Raw genomic sequence first — 23061 nt, 5'->3', positions numbered from 1 at the left:
AAATATAAATCTTGTTCCAGTAGAAAATCCTGTATGTCTGCTTTGGATGAATAATAAGTTTGTTTCGAATGATACGAGGCGTTCTCTAACACAATTACACGGTTTGCATGTAGTGCTGGTATCGCAATGCATATGTGTTTACCTCTGGAAAGGGGCGGTTTCGCTTTACATTTATAATTATTATTTGTATTGATAGTATGAAAAGTATCGTGGCTGTCACACCACGTTTCATCCAAGTAATAGATTTATATTCCTTCATCACGATACTCCCGAATTTTTGTTATATATTCGTTTTCCCACTTTATTATATGAGTATTTTCTATTACTCTTCACCGTCTATTTACTGTTTTATATGTAAATCCATGTTTTTTCAAACATCTTACCAGTGTTCGTACTGAACATACCTCAAGGATATGTCTCCTTTTCAATTCTGCAAGAATATCTTGAACATATGGCATCATTTTTTGTTCAAAATTGTTTGGCATATTGAAGTTGATTGTAGTCTAAGAAGTAATTGCCAAAAACATTGTTTCCTGGAGGTCCTGGAGGTCTGGACATTCCAAGACTACAAAGTATCTTAAGAACAGTTAACATCACTTTTTGAGCTTATGTTGATAGATGTTGCCGGCTGTTTTCAACTGTTTGGCCTCTATTGTGTTAGGCTTAATAGGACGTTTAACGAATCTGCAAATCGACTCATTGATCATTGATCTTGAAGCTGCGGTTGCCACATACTTTATTGTTCACTAAACTTTTATTTGAGAATAATTTGATCTTTAGTACACCGCACACTTTCACAGCTCACAACTAACTACTGACTGTGAACAGGAAACTCTATTACCAGTACAAAATTTTTCGAATTATAAATGGTGTTGTGGGTTGAGGTTTTGAAAAAAAAAAGTTTTCCAATTAACTACGTTTCAATCTATTATTTGTTCTTTATCAAGGCTGAAAACATAATGTACATTATATTTGAAATGTTGAGGATTATAAACAAGTGTTATAATGTACCTTATATTTTCAGCCTTGATAAAGATCAAATAAAAGATAAAAACGAGGGCAATTTAGAAAAATCTTAAATAGTTTTACTTAGAGTTCTCAACCCACGACACCATTCGTAATTTTATACTAATGACAATAACATCAAGAATGACATTTCAAATTATGTAAATCACCGAAACGACTTGAACGATTCTCATGAAATTTTGTGTGCATATTAAGTAGGTCTGAGAATCGAGCAACTTCTATTTTCTTTCCCCCTAAATATTAAGAGTAGTCCACCCCTAATTCTTTTTACTTTTCGGATAGAAGTTATCATGTTTATTTTTTTATGATACAGCATTAAAAAATACACACAACCTTAAATCTTCGATCAACCCCTATTTTTCTATCGCGATTTTTTTATTTTATTTTATCCACAGATCTGCAATAGGATTGCACGATGGCAATGGAATATAATAATTATAGTACGATAAATTCTTATTTATAACTTCATTTTCCTTTGGTATCGATCGTACCAGTGACTATTATACTTATCATTTTGAGTTTTCTCTCATGTTAATTTCATTCTAATCGTAAATTTATCATCAAGTTCAAGTGCAACAATTATTTATTAATAACTGAAAAGACAGTTTTTACTCTTATGTAAATAAACACGTGTTGTGAGCTACCGCTAACAACGGACATTATCGTACCTGTACATATTGTACATTTTTTGCAAATAGTTTTAAAACAAAACAGAAACGTGTACGTGCTTAATAAATATACGTGTTCTATTATTGTGAAAGTTAAGTCAAATAATAAGCAAACGAACACAGTATTGAGTCGCTGTTTCTCACAAATAAGTATTTTAATTTGGTTTATTTACAGGTTATAAGTACAAGAGGCACGAGATGAACGAAATCAACAGACACAGTTAGAACAAAGAGAAACGCGTAGATTAATTGTAAACAGACGTAGAGGAATTGACTAACAATGCGAACAAGTTCTTCGAACATTTACATCAGATTTATTTCTTCGACTACCATTTCATTCCAGTATGAGCTTGATGTTGAATATAATATCATATAATAATATCATATTTACGTTCGTTATATTCTCAGGTTTGTTTTTTTTTTCAATTCTATTTTTTGAAAGAAGACCCAAAAAGGGTCCTTCCTATATCCCGGTGGCAATCTAAAGAGCTATCTTTACCATGCATCGAACTCAATAATACATCAATCAAAGATCAAATAAAGGATCGAAACGTGGGCAATCTAACAAACTCTTGGAAAGTTTTATTTCGAGTTCTCAAACCTCAACCCCATTCGTAATTTCATCCTAATGACAATAATATCAATAATGACATTCCGAATTATGAGTATATATGATATCCTATTTATGTTCATGATTTTCTCAGTATTATTCGATTTAGTAACCGGTTTTATTTGAGAATTCCATGGGATTTTGTGTAGTGTTGTTTATCTATACTCTTAAATGATTCACTAATTCTGAAAATTGAATATTTTAATGTGGACCTGGAAGAAGTTATCAATGGGGCGAATCTTATTTTTTTGTGAGAATAAGATTTTCATGATCATAAAATGTGTACCTATTCACGTTTAATATCAAATGTATTTGTGCACATAATATTCATTACTACGTGGAAAGTACAGTACTTATTCGAATTAATTATTGTTTCTAAAACATGCTTCTTTAATCAAGGTAGGAATAGAAAATATATTCATTTAATCAAATGTTCTAAGTATGAGAAGGATTCGAGGTGCTCAACTATATTAAAACAGAAACAAAATCTTTTAACGAGGTTTCGGATTCAGTCACCAGCTAACAACGAATCAAAGTGAAGAAAAGAAGGTAAACATGAAAATCGAAATTCAACTGCACAAATTACAGTTCCAACAAAATTCAAACAAGACCACATTGTATTAAGTTGTATTATGTGTATTATAATAATCTGCTAATGTTACTTTTATCAAATGAGTTGCGTGTTCCGATTCGAATGATTGGAAATTACATATTTTATCTTAAAATTATAACCTAGAATACCTAGCGGAAAGGGTGTATCTCACAATAAATCTCTATCTATAATAGAAATATTAGAGTTCACCCATATTCGATAATGTGGATTTTATTTTAATAGCACAGAATCTTGTTATTTTGGTAGGAAGTTTATCTACTTATATTATATTTTTATCGAAAATCACTATTTTTTGCTCAACAATCTCTATCAATTAATTTAAAATAGCTCCATTTCTATTACAGACGGAGAAAATGTAGATCTGTATTTCATATTTTTTATCCATTTAAATGTCTTATTTATATTCAGCATCTCTTTATGCAGATAGTAACTGGCATTTTGTTGAGAAATAAAAGCGTCATATAAAAATGAAATAAAATAAAATCCATAGCATTCTATTTAAAAATTTTGGTCAACTTCTGGTATAATCGTTTCAGAATCCTGAAATTATATTAGCTGAAAGAAGTATTTCGGAAAACCCATGTAAGCAAATTTTCAGAAAACTAGTCACAGTACTTTTCCATATACATATCAATTTAGCTCATCGTGAAGGACCCTATATATGATACTCCAATATCCACATACACACATAGATACATACATGAAACTAGAAAAAATTATAACTAGTGACATCGACTGCTAAATTTCAATTTCACCATTTTAAGTGAGGTGAATGAGGAAATATAGAAAAAGCGAAAGGGAAGACCAACTTAATGAGTAATAAGCATAGGAATAGAACCCAGATTTATTGGTTATCCGCTAATACCTTCACCAGTAAAGCCATCGTACGGCAATTATATTTCAGTCACCCACCGCGAAACAGTACCGTCCATCCTACCGTTTAGAGCTATTTCAAACTTATCAAAAAAAAAAGAGAAGAAAAGGAAAAATGGAAAGAGAAGTTGTACTCAGTGAATAATTTCCAGTAATCGACAAAATCATTCGAACTGGAGCGGGTATTAAAAAAGTCATAGAAAACACCACACGTTTTTATAATAGTGAAATTAATTTATCAGTAATTTCACTCTTATAACAAGAATTATTCTTGACTTTTTAGTCTGTTTATTTCTAAAAGCATTTTTATTAAATTTTTGTTTCACTTTTTAATATAACTAACTCTAAAAGCGTGTTTCTCACTGTTTTATACTGTATTTCATTCAATACGGCATCATCACACTTATGATCTATAAACCCTTTGACTTTAAAAACCATTGAGAACCTGCTAAGATTAAATACGTTTACAATATCTTAAAAGATGGACTACATTTAGACTGTAGCCTAAAGAAGTGCGTAACAACAAATACGTCGCGACATCCCAGAGTTGTGCTGCCTAACCCTTAACTAGAGCTGAGTGATAATACTTTTGTTGAAGCCACAGCCAACGCGAGAAACCCGTATTGTGTTCAGGTTTGTAGCCGTTAGAAGTCTGTTTCCAAAATACAAGCATATAGGTAAAACTAATAAAAACGTATTAGAAAATAAGAATTACTTCCCACGATAATTAAAAATAAAGAATAAACCTATTATATTAAACAAGTGCTGTCAAGAAACTGCTTGGTTTACACAACTGTCCTGAATACTAACTACAAACATAAGATTTATAAAACAACACGATAAAAATTGTGAACCAATTTCTGGTCAACGTCTCAACGAATTCTATCTGATTCTGCTAATATAACTCTGTCGAATTTAATCTTTTCCGATTCGTAGTGACCAGAGTCGGTTGGGTCTATATAAAAAACGGAACAGGGACATTTATTTTCACAGTCGCAATTTGCGTCACTCCAAACTGAATAACAAGAATTCCAGAAATATATAAACAAATGAAGGACAAAAATAATAACATGTCTTGTGAAGTTTCATTTATAGTAACATGAATATACAACTGAAAAAATCAGTTATCTTTTTAAACCGCTGCAACCATTATTTACAATCTGACCCCATAAAATATAGGCACAATAAAATATAGCTATGGTTTTATTTTGCGAGTCGAAAGTTCTTCTCAAAACAGGCTTTAATCTTGCAGTATTCTTCAATTTAGTTTATTAGTCTTATTTAAAAATGGAAACATTGATTTATATTACTATTGAAAATATTTGTTGTAAATTATATATTAATATGAAAACAACACACAATCAAGTATAAGTTATTATTATGAAACAATGAAGTAATATGAATTTATGGGAGAATATCAATATACAATTTATGTTTATGTATAAAAAACTATACTCTCAACAGGACCGTTCTCGAGCAAAAGTATTATATTAATAGTTGAGGACGAATAGAAGACGTTGGACGTATAAGTACCTGGCCTGACCTAGGAATGGCGGTGGTTACTTGGAAAATACCACTGTATTAGAAAGTACTATACAGCATATATTTGAAGATTAAAGACGCCACTTTGTTTAGTATTTGTTAAGCAGCATCAATAGTGAACATTTTAAATGAATTTGGAAATATTGGTCAGCGTTATGACTCAATATTTTTATTTGAAAAGTGGTAGCCCAACTAATATGAAAGTTGAACTAGATTCCACTCTGGGTGAACTACTCCTTCGTACCCTTCCTTGGGTAACGGAGTTTAAACGAGGCCGTACGACCTGCAAAGACCAGCATCGCAGAGGTCGCCTCCAAAAATGTGAGAGAAAATCCACAAAGCGGTACTGCATTATCATCTACTGAAAGTGCGCAAGCTACCAGACATATTAGGCATTTCAAAAAGTGCGGTACATCGCATGTTAACTGAAAATTTGACCATGAGGAAGCTGTGCGCATATGGATGCCGCGTTTGATCAAGATGGAACAAAATCAGTGTCGTGAAGATGTTTCCATCGAGTGTTTGGCAATGTTTCAAGGAAGTGAAAACATTTTTTTTCACCATTCATAACCATGAATGAAAGATGCGTCAACCACTTCACATCCAAAACAACAGAATAAACAAAACAATGAACTGAAAAGGTAGAATCGGCTCCAAGAAGGCAGATATCGTTCCATCGGCAGGTAAGATCATGGCGTCGGTTTTTTGGGATGCGCATGGAATAAAAACGGCGGCATTTGGCTAACAAGAAAGTGCTCATCAAGACAATGCACCACACATCCGTCATTGCAATGGCCAAAATTAATGAATCAAAGTTTCATTTGCTACCTTATGCACCCTATCGCCAAATTTAGTCCCCTTGGATTATATTCTGTTTCCAGACTCTTCTTCTCTGCACTGGGCTACGGTGGTTTTCAAATGCGTGCTCAAAAAAGAAAAGATTATATATTTTGATGATAGGACATAGATCCGACTAATATCTGATTGTTAAATAAGCGAACATGAGACTACGGGACAAGAAAACTCACGTCAGAGATAACATTGCTTCACAAGTTCAGAATTGGAATTGTCTAGTTAATATCTAATGTTTGAATATTTATCCATATGACTCATAAATTTAAATATAATATATCGAGAAAAAGAATTCACTAACCTCTCATATAAATATATGCCGGTCCTCTCATATTTCTTCTCGTTAATACAATAAGATTGAATATGTTGCCGATGATTCCCAAGAAACATATGGACGGTAAAGCGAATGCATAGGAGTATCTCCTTAAGACTTCAGTTCTGGGATCTTCGTTGAGTTCTGGAATACGTCCAAAAAAAGAAACGCCCACATTATCTGACAAGTTGCAGGGAAGACATTCTGTGGTCGAATTATTCAAACACAGCGATTGTGCTGCGGTCGATTCACTTGAATAGAGAAGAGACATCTTGATGGATTAACCAGCTGTCAGTGAAATCATTATTCTCCTTTTTTATCCTGAAACAATGGAGAGAATGGATTGATTCCAGTTTATTCATAGAAAGTAGGATGAATCTCTTATAATAGAATAATAACATATGACTATTCGTTTGTCTTTCTCGAATGACTATCATGTTAATTAGATATGTGGGAAGATAGGATCGGCTTTTAATGACCCGATATTTCTAGCTTAGCATGTATATACAAGATTATACCTACTACCTCAGAGAAGAATACATGAAACTAAGGAAATATAGGTAATAATAATAACAGACAAGCGGCATTAAGTAATAATAGTACAAGCGTAAGTCGTTCTATGAATATACTTAACTAAGATAAGTGTACAACAAAGTTAATTTACCTATCAATGTGGTATTCAACCTTAGCAATATACAATATATACTTTCTAGGCAAAAAGTTTTCGATTGGTAGTGTATTGCATTTCGAACGAAGACAAAGCATTAATCTCTCAAAGCTTCCTAAAGTGGTCTAAAGAGATAAAAGTCTGAAGGAAAGAGATCTCGGTTATAGGGAGTGTGTTCAGGTGTTTAAAGCTCAGCCCGCTGATTATTTCTATGGTGTGATGGTCGGAGTGCGAACGAGCAGTGTCATGCAACAATAAAACCGTTGGGAATATACCACATGGTTTGTTTCGAATCACTGGCTTTTTTTTTCTCGTTCTACAAGATCCGGGTATTACAATGCGCTGCGCTCAAATGATCCTATGCAAATTAGCAGATGCTAAAATGTTTTGTATGCTGAGGTAAGCATTCTTAGTGGAAGAATTTGAGTTCTCTGAGGATAAAATTACAGACATAACGGTGACCAATGTTTAAAAAAGATGAAACCTCATTTATGATAACTCGCCTATATGCTGTAATCATTTCTTGAGCTGAGGAATGTTGTTGTCAGTGATTGAAGTTGACGGTTGCTCAAATACCTCTTCTTGTGTTATACTAGTAGGGCCACTTTCAACCATTCTGATCTATGAATAAACACGAGATAAAATATTCTCCAGAGAGTTTCAGCACCTTTACAGTTCTATGGTAACAAAGATTTGATCAATTCTAGTCATCCTCTTTGGAGCAATCTAATAGTGGCGTTGACATGCTTCTGTCATTATAACTTGCAACAAACTTCGCGATTTCAATTCTATTCCGCTCACGTGACCACAGACCCGTTAATTCAACGCAAGCGCACTCCGCCTCTTTTATCTTAGATAGTAGAACGAAAAATGTGTTGAATTCTCAAACAGCTTGTAAGTCAATGAAAATGAAGATATAAATCACCATCAAATAGACGATCATACTAATATAAGTTGATTTTAGCAATAATTCACACGATTTACAGTTTAAAATAATTGATTTCCATTTGTTGAACAGGATTATTGGAAAACTAGCAGACTTTTTCCTATCTTAACGATGAATATTGAATTCGAATTGGTTTTGGAATCAATCGGTTAAGCCGTTTAGAAGTTATTACAAAAGAACACATTAAAAAAAGAAATTTCTCCAAATCTACCGGTACGCATCGGTCCAAATTATAATCAAAATCTAATTTTGATCAATTCCTTTCAAACGACGTCAACCGCGAGGAAATTGGTCAATTCTTTCAAAATTTATGGGTTTGGTTTGCACACACACACTACTCGTCATTGGCAATAAGGAACCTCTTATATGATATCTTTGTCCAAATTTTCTTGGATAACTTTTGTTGCATCAAATGACGTCATTTGAATAAAATTATTGTATTGATAAATATGAGTCAAAAAATGTTTATAATCTGTCCCATTTCTGCATACCAATGAACGTGAGGGTTCTGGTGGTAGTACCAATGGCGTCAATATGACTTGACCGCTCGCGCTACACAATCCATGAGCTTCATTTTTAAACATAAATGCCTTGCCATATTAGCATACAACGTTCATTGGTGACGATTTTCTGCGAACTGTATTCGATTTCTACATTATAATTGAATGCAGCTCGATAGGGGTTAAACGCAACATTTCTATGTTGTTGATTTCGATTCTATCGATTTCATTCCGGGCTTCGTGTTGCTCATCAGTTTGACTTGCTCTTGTGTATCATTGACTCGCAGCATTGCGAGTTCTGCGACTACATCTAATTGCTGGATTTTCAAAAACTAAAAGTTAACTGTAAATTGAAGAAAACTATTGTATTCTTCTTTAAAACTAAGATATATCACTGGTTATGTTAGTAACGTTCACGTTAGTCTATCCAAACATACCAAAACTCCAGCTCCAAATTTAATTCAATATTTTCTAACCATAAATATTCAAAATGTATACTAAAATGAACTTAAATTGAAAAACTGCAGGCTTGCTTTTTAGATAGTAACTTGAATCGTCATTTTATTGGAATACAAGAAGGGTAAGAGACAATAAAAGAAAACGTAGTTGATATTTTCCAATATTTTAGTAATCACACCTGGAGCTTCTATGAAGTATAGAGAATTGACAGATGTGACACACATAAAACAAATGTTGTTTCCAATCATCATTGAAATGATACAAATTCAGATCTTTTGAATTATAAATGACGTTAAAAATAACTCATCACAGGCGTACAACACAAATATTGTATTGGAACAATATGAAATGATTGAACTAATGTCAGAATACGAACAGGTTATTTGGTATGAAAGCTGAGGGTTAGAGTGAGTTCATGATTATGAAAAGTTATTTTGATCCAGGTACCGGATGGCGTATTCACGTCTTTCAATATAATACCTATGAATATCTACATCTACGATTTGTATATGTTTAATTCGAATCATGCGCAACACAGAGGAACATCTGTATCACAGTTGGATATAAAATTATATAAAAGTAGATACAAGTAACTAATAAGAAACCATATAATGATTTAATATCAATTTTTCTATACGTTGCTTAAAGCAAATCATAAAAGTTGGTAGCTAGATTCAATAAAAAATTCACGTCGAGATTTCTTGAGTACCTCCTTTTTTGAATGCTGCCGGTGTTGAAGAATTTTGATGACCTGTCTGAAATTAGCCATGCTCTCTCCACATCAGTCTATTTTTATGAATAATAGAGTAATAAAATGATGAAGCAGTCGTAATTTTAACAAATTAAAACCATTTTTTATTCTTCTGTATAGCTTATGGTTATAAAAGCTCGAAAACTTATATTAGCTCAGGATCATTAGTTTCAGTTTTGAATTAGTAACTAAAATACATAAATTTCGACCACATTGCTTGTAAAAACTGGAAAATACCCACTAGAATAATAAATTATAACTTATTGTATCAGCAGAAGTGAATCTATTTCTCAAACTCTTGTCATTTTTTATAGTATTTGGATCTAATTTCTTGAAAATAAAAACAATTTTGGTATCAAATCCTTTATTTCCTATTTCGGACATTAACTAAATCCAGAGTCTTTGTTGTTTTAATCAAATTCAAACCCTTTTCTTATCCAAAGTATGTATAATCCAGTTTGTTGTTGTTCCAGCAGTTAGAACACCATTCACTATTTGTCTTATCTATATGACAATTCTTGGTTCTTACTACTATAATACATTTGTTACAACTAATGTAATTATAACTTAAAATTAGTTCCTCGCTGTTGATAATATCCTTCAAGGCATTCACGCTACTTCCATTTTAAATTGCGATACACCTTATGGACAAAGCAAGCTTATTGCAGTTTGTTTGTGTTAATAGGGTGTTGAGCTGGGACGTGCGCTCGTACAAGATCAGTATTTCATTGACTACTGGATACGAAGTAGAAATAATCGCTCATTAATCTTAGACCTACCTACATGGAAAGGCTTGTAATTATTACCCGTTTTATTGAAAGAGGTACCTTTGGTTCAGCGTCAAAAAGAGAGAATTGATACAAAAATTCAGGAAACAAAAAATAAAAAAATATTAGTCATTTCAATAAATTTGTATCTCAATATGTTATATGGACTCTTCTCGCAAGTAATATTTCCTGGCATAGGGTATACTGAAAATGAGGTTGTCGATCATGAAAAAGTCTCGTGTGTAACGCTTTTTGTTGAATCATAAGTTTTCGTCCCGACGAATCCCAACAATGTTTGATGAGATTGAGATCGGGATATTGCGCAGGCAATGGTGAAACATTGATTTGTGCATTTTTCAAATATTTTTCAACAGGTATGTTGTATATCGACGAACATTTTCATGCATAAACTGGAAGTCAGGCCAACTGTTCTGCATATGGACATACATTGGGCTGTAGAATAGTGTCACGATGAATGGCGGCATTCAAATAGCTGTCCAGTAATTCGAGATCAGTTCTTCCTTCAAGAAGATGTTCGCCCCATACTATAACTATGGTAACTGGGTAACTGGACAGCGGCAAAACGTTCCAGATCGTCTTCAAGATGAAGATCAAAGGTTCGTCAGCCCATAATAATCATACACGGTGATTGCCCCTGGTATTTTAAGGGCTTAAAGGAGGTTAAGCTCGAGTTTTTTTATATTTTGAGAGCAGACATCGGCATCATGTGGACGGTATAGCTCACCTCCTAGCTGACCAGTATGGTTTTCTCAAACATCGCCAGTCTCATGGTATCGCCTGATAAAACGTTAAATAAAAATGAGTAGTAAGTATGGGACTAGTTTCCACCTTCTGCAACCATCTCTCACCTCTCTTACAACCCTCATTTGACTAACAGAAATCACGATGTACACCCCGATACCAACCCTGCTACCATACGAGGATGGTCCCAGAAGTACCTGGTCCAACAAAGACAACACAAAAATTTTGGAATAATATATATTTTTTTAACATAATCCCATTTTAGTTCCATATACTTTTCCCAGTGATGTTCAATAAGTTCGTTACCTTTTTTATAATAAAAATCGTCAAGCTATCAACTGTTGACATCACATCTTCTTTGTAGGAAAATCTTTGACCACCGATCACCTAGTTCCATGTACTTTTTCCAGTGATGTTCAATAAGTTCAATACCCTTTTTATAATAAAAATCATCAAGCCATTAACTGCTGATATCCATTTTTTAAGTCTGGAAACAGAAATTAATCTGAATAGAAATTAATCTAAATAGGGAGCATGAAGTAGCAATTAAAACTTCAATTGTGTGAGTTGGTATATTGTTTTGATGAACGAACACTTTTTTCTTAGCCAAACGCGGTCTTTTTTGTTTGATTTCTTCGCTCAAACGTTGCAATAAGTTCACATAATACTGAAAGTTTTTTCTCCTTCAAAATATTCAATGAAAATTATGCAAAGCGCATCCCTAAAAAATTGACGGCATGACCCTATGAACGGTCTTTGCCTTTTTTGGAGCCGGTTCTCCTTTTTCAATTCATTGTTGTGATTGTTCTTTTGTTTCGGGTGTGAAGTGATGAACCCACATTTTATCCATAGTTATGAAACGGCGCTAAAATTCGGCTTTATTTCTGTGAAACATTGCCAAACACGACGCTATTTTTATTCCATTGTGAACAAACGTTGCAACCATCATGCGCACTACTTTCTCCTGTTCAAATTTTCAGTTAATATGCGATTTACTGCAGCTTTTGAAATGCCTATTATGTCTATTAGCTCGACAATCATCTAGTACAGCCTCGTTTAATCTCTGCTAACCAATATTTACTGTTGATTAAGAAAGAGCAATATCACTCAGAAGATAATCTGGTTCAGCTTTTACAAATTCACTGAAAACGTTTACTATTGATGGCTGCCAAACAAATACTCAACAACGTGGCGTCTTCAAGCTTGAAACATATGCTATATAAATTGTGTATTTTCTAATACAGTGGTATTTTTTAATAACTACCGCAATCTTTAGATCATGCCAGGTACTTCTGGGATGATCCTCGTATATTTGTTACAAGATAAAAACCTACACCAACTTTTTATGACTTGCTCACAACTATCATACTTCATGTTATGAAAAAGGCAGTATGGCGTCTAAATACAAAACATTTAACTTCCGGTTATAAAGGTTATAACAAATTAATCTCGTATTCCCTAAACTATTTTGATATATTTGATTATAACACTGGTCATCGTTTTACGTAATTGATAGTACAATAAAATTTGCATATTTGTAATTGGCAGATCATTTTACGTATATTTGTGACTCTACTTTTTAAAATAACTGGTAAAATTTAGTGGGAAAGCTGAGTTGATAAAATAGTGTATGTACCACTGAATTTTTATCTTAATATAATTTGAAAAGAAAATGCTCGATATTAGTACATTATACAGTTGCTTGTGTATTAAAAAAAAGGGTGCAAAACTATATAAAATACACCTTTAGCGTATTCAACTAGACAGAACCAGCGCCAGCGTAAAAACGATGATTTATCTTAACATGCAAAAAAATCGTACATCATAAATACCCATATACGTTACTCTGAAAGTAAATAAAACATTTTTACGAGTAGAATTCCATTCTGTGAAAATAAAGGTAATAGAAGACCAACTATAATCACTAAAAACCGGGATTATGAGTGTAATTTTGCACCCAAAGAGTATAAAATATTTTATCATTTTCTAATTTTCTGTAATAATTGCTACTGCTACTTTTTTAATAACCATTTACTTGAGAAAGCATAGATTCAAAAAATGATCATGAGCTAAGCTAACATGTAACACTATTAACTAAGAACAAAGGTATGATAAATTATCTGTTGATTTTGTATATAGATAAAGGAACAAAGTGGTGATTGAATAATAGCCATTTGACTGAAATTCTCTTATGAAACATCGTTCGTCATTTTATTTCGAAACACATTCAAGCAAACCTTTATGCACAAAACTTCATTCAGCCTCAGCAACTTTCTAAATTAAAGTCTTCAAATCCTTTAGTAAAAGGAAAAACTTTATCAGATTAACTGATTTTTAAGGCTAGATGTTGTAAGATGTGTTTTCTATTCTGACAGGATATCATCTAAATATTCGTTTTCTGTATGTTCTCAATTTTCATGTTTTTATCAAATATATAGGCTGCTCCAGGACTTGCTGCACAAAATTCGAGAGTGAGTAGATGACGTAAATATAATGCAGTGACACAAAAAAATTATAAATAAGTTGTAGGCCTTTGAAGCTGCGAAATCAGAATATATATTTACGTATATTTTCTGAAATATATATTCGAACATTACGAATTTTTAATGGATGATTACGTATATCCATGTTGTATGTTTGACAGAATAAATAAATCTACACTATTATCTGAAGGCAAGGGGCGGCTCACGCCCAGTAGTAAACAATCCGTAACTTTTACAGTACAATCTAAAGATCGCAAAAATTAATCTTTACCAATCGTTTTTTTAACGAAAAAGTACTCTTTGGTCAACTTGATATTATTTTGGTTTAGAAGATATTTAGATTTCTAGATCGGTGCACATGCCAAAGAAACCTTTCGATATTCTGAAGTAAATTATCATAAATTGTAATTATTCAATGAAAATACTTACAGGAAGTATTGAAACACAATCGAACATTTCTAACTGAACTGTATACTTCGAACATCTTGTTACTTACATAAGGAAAAATTTTAAATGTAGTAAAATTTAGTTGGTTAGCCTACAACTCATAAAAAAAGCCGTGAGCAGCAGATCTCCATCACGAAAGTCGAATTTTTCGTCAAATGAAGAATTTAACTAATACACAAACAAATCTTTCCATAAAATGAATTTCTTGGAAATGATATCAATTCTCAATCTTATTTCTTTATATGGAAAATTTGCTATTCCTCAATAACTTTTCATTTCACAAGTTAACTCTCTCTCTCTCTCTCGAATGAAAATTCATAATTTCAATAGACCCGGTGGTCTCGAACCCTCTTGTTCAATTCCAATTGACAACAAAGAAAAAATTGTCATAATGACAAGAAATTTCGAAAATGGGAAGTGAAAAAAATCACCCTAGCAACGATCATACTCGTATTATTCATTAAATAGGAGGCGGTCCAGTTCAACAATAACAACGATCAAAATGATTTCGGGCGTTTTGTGCTAGAAGAACTGAAGAAGAAAACTTTGAACTTGAGAAAGACAATTCTTCAACATCACCCCCACTTGCATGCGAAGTTCGAAGCCTCTAGTTAAACTTTTTCTGGCCAAACAAATAAGAAAATATAACAAAAATGACCATAAAATGGAGAGGGTGGAGGTGGAAAGTTTCGACCTTAGACAGGAAATCATCTCGCAACTAATTGAACCTACATGTGAAATTTCATTTTTCAGTCGCTTTTCGTTTGACCTGCAGAGGTGAGCAAAGGTCAAAAACCACTTTTTTTGCACTGCGACCCCTCAAAATATTCATTTGTTTTCAACCAAACTCTAATAACATCAATCCGCCGCCAAAAAAGCCATGTATGCTAATTTTGAACCAAATCGGACCCATAGCAAGAGACGAAAATAAGAATTGTAGCTTAAACTGGAATCAAAAGGTTTTACGAGGTAGATTCTACCATATTGAAACTTCCAGCATGTAGTAGCTTATCTGACAGTAGCCTGTTAGATGACAACTAATATAATTTTATTTCAAGTTTTCCCTTATGCCAGTAATATGGTCTTCGATTGTATGTAGTAAGTACATATGTATATTTATTTTTTCATTAATTCTCCAAGAAAGTATTTTCAAAAGATAAAAAACACTACAATGAAATACGTACCTATCCATTAAACATTTATAATGTTAGTATGTATAATTTAGAAAATATACTTAAATATAAGTTCTGATTTCAAAACTTTAAAGGCTTATAACTCAGAAAGTAGGGGTCATATGAGAATATCTATTTCAGAACACAACATTATTTTCACGTTATGTACTCCCTCACGAATTTATTGCATCAAGTCCCGGAACACTCTGTACATCTCTTGTTCCAACAATGCTAATAAAATTTAATTTAATACATTCTTTAACATTAATGTTGATACCTCATTAAAATAAAATGAATAGAATGTTCAACCACTATTGTAGATTTCTATTAAATTTTGTTTGTGGCTTCTAACTTCTATCACAACCCGGATATTTCTGTGTGTCAAAAAACAATCATTCCGCATACGTATTTAAAGCTTTTTAAATTCAACCTGAATAAAATTATCTGCTCTGCTTTGGTTCACAACCGAAAAGATATCTTACTTATAAATTCAGATATTACCCACCTTATCTAACCAAATATCAACGATAGTCTTTCGGAAAGTATAGTAGAGTAAATTATCCTATATTATTTAATATTATGATCACGTTTTATGAAGATTCACCTTATTTTCACTGCTTTCACTTAGGGAAAATTGATGCTCACGTTCAACAAAGGGTCTATATATACGTTAAGGTATAGTACATATACAACAATCTATAATATTAGAGAGCCTACCGGTTTTTCAATTTATTTAGGAATAAAGCTCGGGATATACTTATTCTCTTCGATCACAAAATAGATATTCAGTGGCGGTTTTTTCATTATCTCACCTAAAACTTTCCAAAAAATGTTGAGGAATAACAACATCATCTAGCGATCTCTAGTAAAAACTGGAATAAATCAATGATGTCATACTTTTATTGGGTATTAATTCTCTCCCAAATTATACTCAATTTTATAAAAATCCATAGAGTAGTACAGAAGATATAATTACAAAGGTGGACAGGTCAGTAATATCTTTAAATTAAAAAGTTCTTATTTTTAATCAATAATGTGAAAAAAGTCAATTCATTTCTGAGTAAAATATCGAGATAGCAATACGGTGGTTTATTAATCTTTTCAAAGTTCATCTTATATAGCGTGTTCCAGAATAACGCATTTTCTGTTTACAGTTGCCAGATACCTTTCATTCAATGATTGGTTCACTAGATGCACCGTTTCATATTAAAGATCTAACTTAACTGTTTGTACATTTCACACAAAATAAAAAAATTCGCTTATACTCCCAAACGCAAAGAAACGTCTCTTTGGCATTTAGCCACTACATTTACGCTTTGGATTATCATTTAGGTCCAATTTTCCACTCAGTAATCAAGCGATCAAAAATGATTCTGTATGGAGCAATTGAAGCAATACGTTGCATGTAATGGAGCGGTTTATTCTCCTCGAATAGATTATGGAAGACCCAAACACCTGCCTAATATGTTGCAATGTTCTTGGATACTCGATTGAGGTTAGTTAAGGGTTTGTCTAATGTGGATCCGCTATCACTTTCGCTCTTAGCATGTAGTCTTTTGTTGTAGTTCTTTCTTGTCGGTGGGAAAAACAAATATTAAAATTACTTAAATTGCATATTAAATCATTTAGAAGTGAATGAATGCCAGTAACTATTGAATATGGTTGATACGTAGAAACGACAATACTTGACGGTCCTTCTAATATTTTATTGAGTCGGCTCAACACTACTAGTTATTTTACAAAATAGAAACATGCAACTTTGTTGTACATTTTTTTCTCTTGCAACGTACGATGAATAGTTTCTGGAACAGCAGCTCACCTTGAGAAACTAGACATCGGGTACAGCTGTATTTTCGTATTCCTAATGATTCGTAAAATTGAAAATTTTAGAGATGAAGAAACTTATTTATGTAACTTATTCGACTTTGAGTCTAAATTAGAAATAAGAACTATATTATCACCAATATCATTGCAGGAATTGCCTTTGAATTATCAGAAATATCTTGAATCTGATCAGGAGATTTCATTTTTTGGGGAAAAAACTTTTTATACGTCAGTGGTTGAGTGCATTCCAGAGCAGTCAATATTTTGTAGAAATCCTAAAATTCAATTCAAACAAAGTCCATGTATAAAAATATGTTTTTCTACGTCCGTTATAAAATTTGCGTTTTTTTCATTCATTTGTGTTCATAAAGAATATAATTTCTAAATCGGTCAAAAAGCTTGAAAAAAATTACCGTATTGGATCATTTTTTCACGCTTTTGTATTAAAAAAAAATGCCGTAACGTGTCATTTTTTAACGCCATTATGAAATTGTTTTATCAAAATAGTGGGCTGTGAACGCTTTCTTCCTAATTTCAATTGGATTCTCAAATTAACTGTCACACTTTATTTTTTGAATATTTGAATATTCATTCAAGAAAATCCAATTTTTGTCTAATTGAAAAGAGTGTAGTATTATTATTAGTGAATGAGAGAAATAGCGGAGAAAGTTCAATCTGCACACCAGAAGATGTTGAATCGGTTAACTGCATCGACTATGAATCTTCTCGCTGAAAAATCCAAGGAACAGTATTTAAAAGAATATAATGGGCGGCGTACTAAAGAAGGCATAAACAGCTTCACAGAAAGAGTGTTACTAGCTAACTTTGGAACTAAATCCAAAATGCGGAAGTCTTCAACATTTTGTTCGACTTCAAAGCTGAAAGGCACCCTAATGGTAAATAACGACGTAGACATCAGTAAATACTCCAAACCCATTGCATATTTGGAAAATAAATCAGTTGGCAATGGGCCCAAAAAATCTAAAACATTTGCCCGTGAAGAAATAAATAAGTTTCTGCTGCAAGCTCCGGACGATCATTATCTCATGCATATGGTAGAAGTAGAAAATTTTAATGGAAGTGTAACGATATTAATAATACCGGAAATGTTTTTATTATCTCTGATACAAAAACTCATGTCCAACGTCGATTTACTGTTATTGGTGAAATATCTGACAATAGATTAAACTTGGTAAATATTTTTAAAAAATATAAAAATCAACGACCTACAAATGTCAAAACAGATCATTTCTTTTTGCAGTATAGAAATGAAAAACGCAAAACCCATGTTGTAGATATCAATACCTTTTCAAAGATTCCCTCGCTTATCGTAACCTATTTGAATTTAGGTAATCCCAGTGAAGACTGGGCATACATTTCGCCGCTCTTCGGCGTCTATATTAATGGAGTTGCGGAGGATTTACGTAGACGACGCAATAACAAACAAAAGAGATTCCACAGAGAAAATTTTAACGGGAACAACTAGTTCGACTTCAAGCAACATTGTAAATGTTCACGATCCTGCCAACAATCCAATAAGTACTAATACAACTATAGACGATGTTATTTCTTTCAACTCGTTAAATGTTGCCAAGTATCAATTGTAAATTTTTGAATGAAACTCATGAGTAAAGTAACTTTTATTCACTGGAATTACCGTTCTATTCGTGAAAAAAGGTATTTTTTCACTCACTTATTGTATAAATAACTATTGTGTTTGTTTTTTACTACTATATTACTTCCAAAATTTACACTAAAATTATTTTAACAAAATATTTTCCCACTGAACTTTTATTTATTTTTCCTTAAATATACTTTGTCATTGATGAACCCTTTGACCTGTTTTATAAAAATCCAATCTATTTGATCGTCGTATAAATAAAAAGACCTTGTAACAAAAATAGAAAAAAAAATAAAAACACCGTGCTGTATCATTTCATTTACCCTGACGATATAATTGAATGAGTCACTCAGAACTTGGTAAATAAAGATGCCAATTAACAAGATTGTTAGATAAATACTTATTTCTTTAAATTAAAACCCTTCAGTCCACCCACTCTCTTTGTCTTTCTTTATGAAATCCTACAAATAATATTCAACCTACTTGACATAATCTATTATAATGAGTTTTTACAATTCACTCACTTGATACGTGTAAGTATGAAGTGAGTTTCTAGATTTCAATTACAAATGGCGTAGGAGTATTTAACATGGTTATAAGCAGCGTGACGGCATAGGTCTCTAATTTCCATGAAAGTGATCTTAGAGGAACATTTCGATATCTTTGCGCTTCAAGAAACGAGACTACTAGGAGACACATACAGATTCTCCTAGCCCGACTACAACGTTTATAGACACGACGATATAAACGAACGCTCCAGCGGCACTGCGATCTTAGAGAAAAAAAAAGCTGTTCCAACATTGAATAAACACAAGGGACGAACTACTTAGCATGAAGGTGACAATAGTAGTCATAAAAACTACAAATGGCTATATTATAATAAAATCGGCATACGTACAGCCTGACACAACTACACACGAAAACTTATACGTGGTACTCCCAGATAGAAAAAGCATAGTCATAGGAGACCTAAATGCTAAGTCCCTTGGTACAGCAAAGAAAGAAACAGATATAGGACCGGTAAGTCCAACACACTACCCACCGCAAAGAAGAAGGCCTGAGGTTATAGATATCGCTGTGTTGAGAGACATAGCAGTGCCTAACCGCAAGAAAACCCGACTGGGTGAAATTCAGAACGCTACAGGACAGCTGTTAGGACCGATTACGGAACTAAGCAGTAAGGAAAGCTAGAGGAGCAGGTCTGTTTCTTCGAAAATTACAGGAACATAGGAGCGAGGAATTGAGCAGAAAGATGAATGAACTAGGGATAAATTCTAAGAAAAGAAACGAAATTCTCCATTCTCTTTCTTTTCTCAGCAAACTTATCAAAGCTTCTAACATCAAGGTTATAAATCTTAATGTATATTCTCAAATTTGAATGATTTTATAGCTAATACAGAAGGTGATCTAAAAAGTAAATGTGCACTAAAAAGTGAAAAATTATGCCAAAACTCAAGTACTAGCTGAACTAGTGGTAATGTCATCAAAAGTTGATAAAAATTGTAAATAGAAAAAAGTATATAACATAAACGCACGGTAGCTCTTGTGAGGAGGTATCATGATATGCAATTCAGATAATCCTAATTGTGATCAGTATCATAAAAAAATAAGGTGAATGAGTATTGGTAGCAAAAATTTCAACTGAATGTCTCAGATTCCCAGGTATCAAGACAAACAAGGAAAAATTAGAACCTTAAATGTGAAAATAGACCTACGGTGATGCTGTGGTAACTTAAAATATAATATTTCACTTAAATTTGACAAGAATTAGCTGAGGAAGATAACTGGTCTGGACGTTCTTTGAACTCAAATACAGGGGTTGTAAATTTTGAATTAGTAATTGAGGAAAAGTAGGTTTTCTTCTGCACACTGAAAACGCGTCATGCCACAATTAACGAGTTTTAGTTGGTTGGACCACATAAGAACATGAAGACGTACTGTGACTCATTCAGAAATGCTTAACAAAATCGGTGAGATAGCTAAAGAAGTATATATTTGAACCGCACGAGTATACTATGGTATTTTCAAGGTGAGTGTCGCATTTACTTCATGCTGGTAACAAAATTGCTCCAATTTAAAATTCAAACTAATATTTGAATAACTTCATGTACAATGTGACCCGAATAAATTGTGTCCTTGATGCTTGCTGTTTCACTGGGATACTCAGTGTTTATAGTTGATTTATTAATTCTTTTCCTTTCAGAAAGTTCAAGACATGAAATTGCTTCAGATGCAAAGATATTTATCTTCTATTCGATACGCTCCCAGGTATAATGATCTAGAGTTCCGGTGTCTTTCACACTTCGAAAAAATGTAGATAAAGGTTTTATCCTCTACGTAGCAAAATCTGCACGCTGCACTTTCTGCTAATCTCGGTGTCTACAGGTGTTCGTTGAAGCAACAATACCTCTTTAAAAACAGAAATAGAGTGAAAACAATAATAGAAAAGTGCACTCAAGAAAGCAATAACAGTTTTGGCTGCCAAGTCATAGTAGAGATTATTGAGAAGAGAAAAGTTTGGTAAACTGAATCTTGATTGGTCATGGCTCATTCATAGGCCTAAGGCCATTGTGTTACCCTTTAACTTGCACAATTTAGTTAACTATCCAACCAGTCTCCAATATTTTTTCTTCTAATAGCTTATTTTTAAACATTGATAACTCAGAGTGAGACATTTTTTCTGATGGCTGAAAAAATATTGGATTGAATGAGTAGATTTGAAATAAAATTACAGTAAATGGCTTTTCCTTAAATCACTCTCACATATTATTTCCACTCATATTATTATGAACTATTATAACCGTCATAAGTAGTAGTTTTATAGCTCAATACCCAAAGGCTATTAAAATTGAGGAAGTTATTAGTAATCGATTCATTGCTTGTAAAATATTAACATCATAGTGAAACACTGCTAAAATTCCATTTTTTTGTCTTTCATATATCAGAATCGTCGTTCGTTCACGAAATTCAACAGAATAATAATTCAAAATGCTGCCACTAAAGATAACAGAAAGAAATATATATTCGTTTGGAAAGATCACGGTATAAAAAATATGAATCGTGGTTTTGTGGATAGGATATCCACATAGTATCCTGTTGAGAAAATGGCGGACAAACGGGGAATTCAATTATTAGATAAGAATGTATTGTCGCCGTTCAAGATCGATCCGTCATTCTGACACACGCCTTCAATAATCATCTAACACATATATACTTTATAAGATTAGATTTAGCTACACTGTTCGAAATGTCACTACAATTCAGTTAGAAAAATTCTGTCGCATATACACTTATATCGTATAGGATATTCACAATTTTCAATTATTTCTATTTCTATTTGAATACATAAAATGTGGGTAGGAAATATGTGACGCAATATAATTTGAGACACAATAAAACTTTAAACTTGAAAGCTAATCTTTTGGAATGCCCTCGAAAAAATGACAGTTCTTATTTCTCTATAGTATCGTAGCATCTCTAAATATACATAGAGGCCCTATTTTTCATTTATCTACATTAATAGAATAATTATGAAAATAAATAAGGAGCAAATTCTATGCTGAATATATAATGCATGAATATTTTGCATATTTGGGCATTTTACCTATTTTTGGAATATTTCTAAGAAACGTGCATATATTTGCATATTTGAAGGTATCTATACCGAAATAAAATTGTCACCTGAATTTCTCAATGTTTCATAAAAAGTGGTTGTCCTAATGTGATTCTAGTCTAGTTTGCATCCCTTTTCAGCTTAACTCAGTAGAACTGAGCATTTCGAAACGTTCGAGAAATTGCTGTTCAAAGCTGACGACAGTACTGCTATTGCAAAGGCACAAAATATAGTTACAAAGGCGCCATTGGCAAATCAACTAATCTTTATCAAAATAGATTATAGGTTTGTAATAAAAAAAGAATTTTTTTCAAATTATTAGAGACTTTAGAAGAATATTTCCAAAATTTTAGGTAATTTGTAAATTGGAAATTTAGTAAATAAAAAACAGTTTTAGCAGTTTCAAAATCCTCGAGACAGCTCAATGCAATCTGTGAAATTGATATAGGTATAGAATTTCCATATTTGAGTCACTTTGAATATGCGCCAGATACCTAGGTAGATGTAGCTTTTCGAATCATGAAAATATATTGTCAAATAAAAATGAAATAT

The 23061-nt window shown here is 32.7% G+C and overlaps 1 protein-coding gene across 1 annotated transcript in view; it reads right to left on the bottom strand.

Annotated features, from left to right (window-relative positions):
• The window catches only part of LOC130441872 (probable G-protein coupled receptor B0563.6), a 234735-nt gene that overhangs the window by 90237 nt on the left and 121437 nt on the right, over positions 1–23061 (bottom strand). The window contains exon 3 of the mRNA XM_056775697.1: positions 6486–6818. Coding sequence (XP_056631675.1) covers positions 6486–6768 — 283 coding nt within the window. The 5' untranslated portion in view covers positions 6769–6818. The remainder of the gene's footprint in view (positions 1–6485; positions 6819–23061) is intronic.

Source organism: Diorhabda sublineata, chromosome 3 (assembly GCF_026230105.1).
Source record: "Diorhabda sublineata isolate icDioSubl1.1 chromosome 3, icDioSubl1.1, whole genome shotgun sequence".
In the NCBI taxonomy this organism is placed as follows: Eukaryota; Metazoa; Arthropoda; class Insecta; order Coleoptera; family Chrysomelidae; genus Diorhabda; species Diorhabda sublineata.
This window is presented reverse-complemented; position numbering and strand designations above follow the sequence as displayed.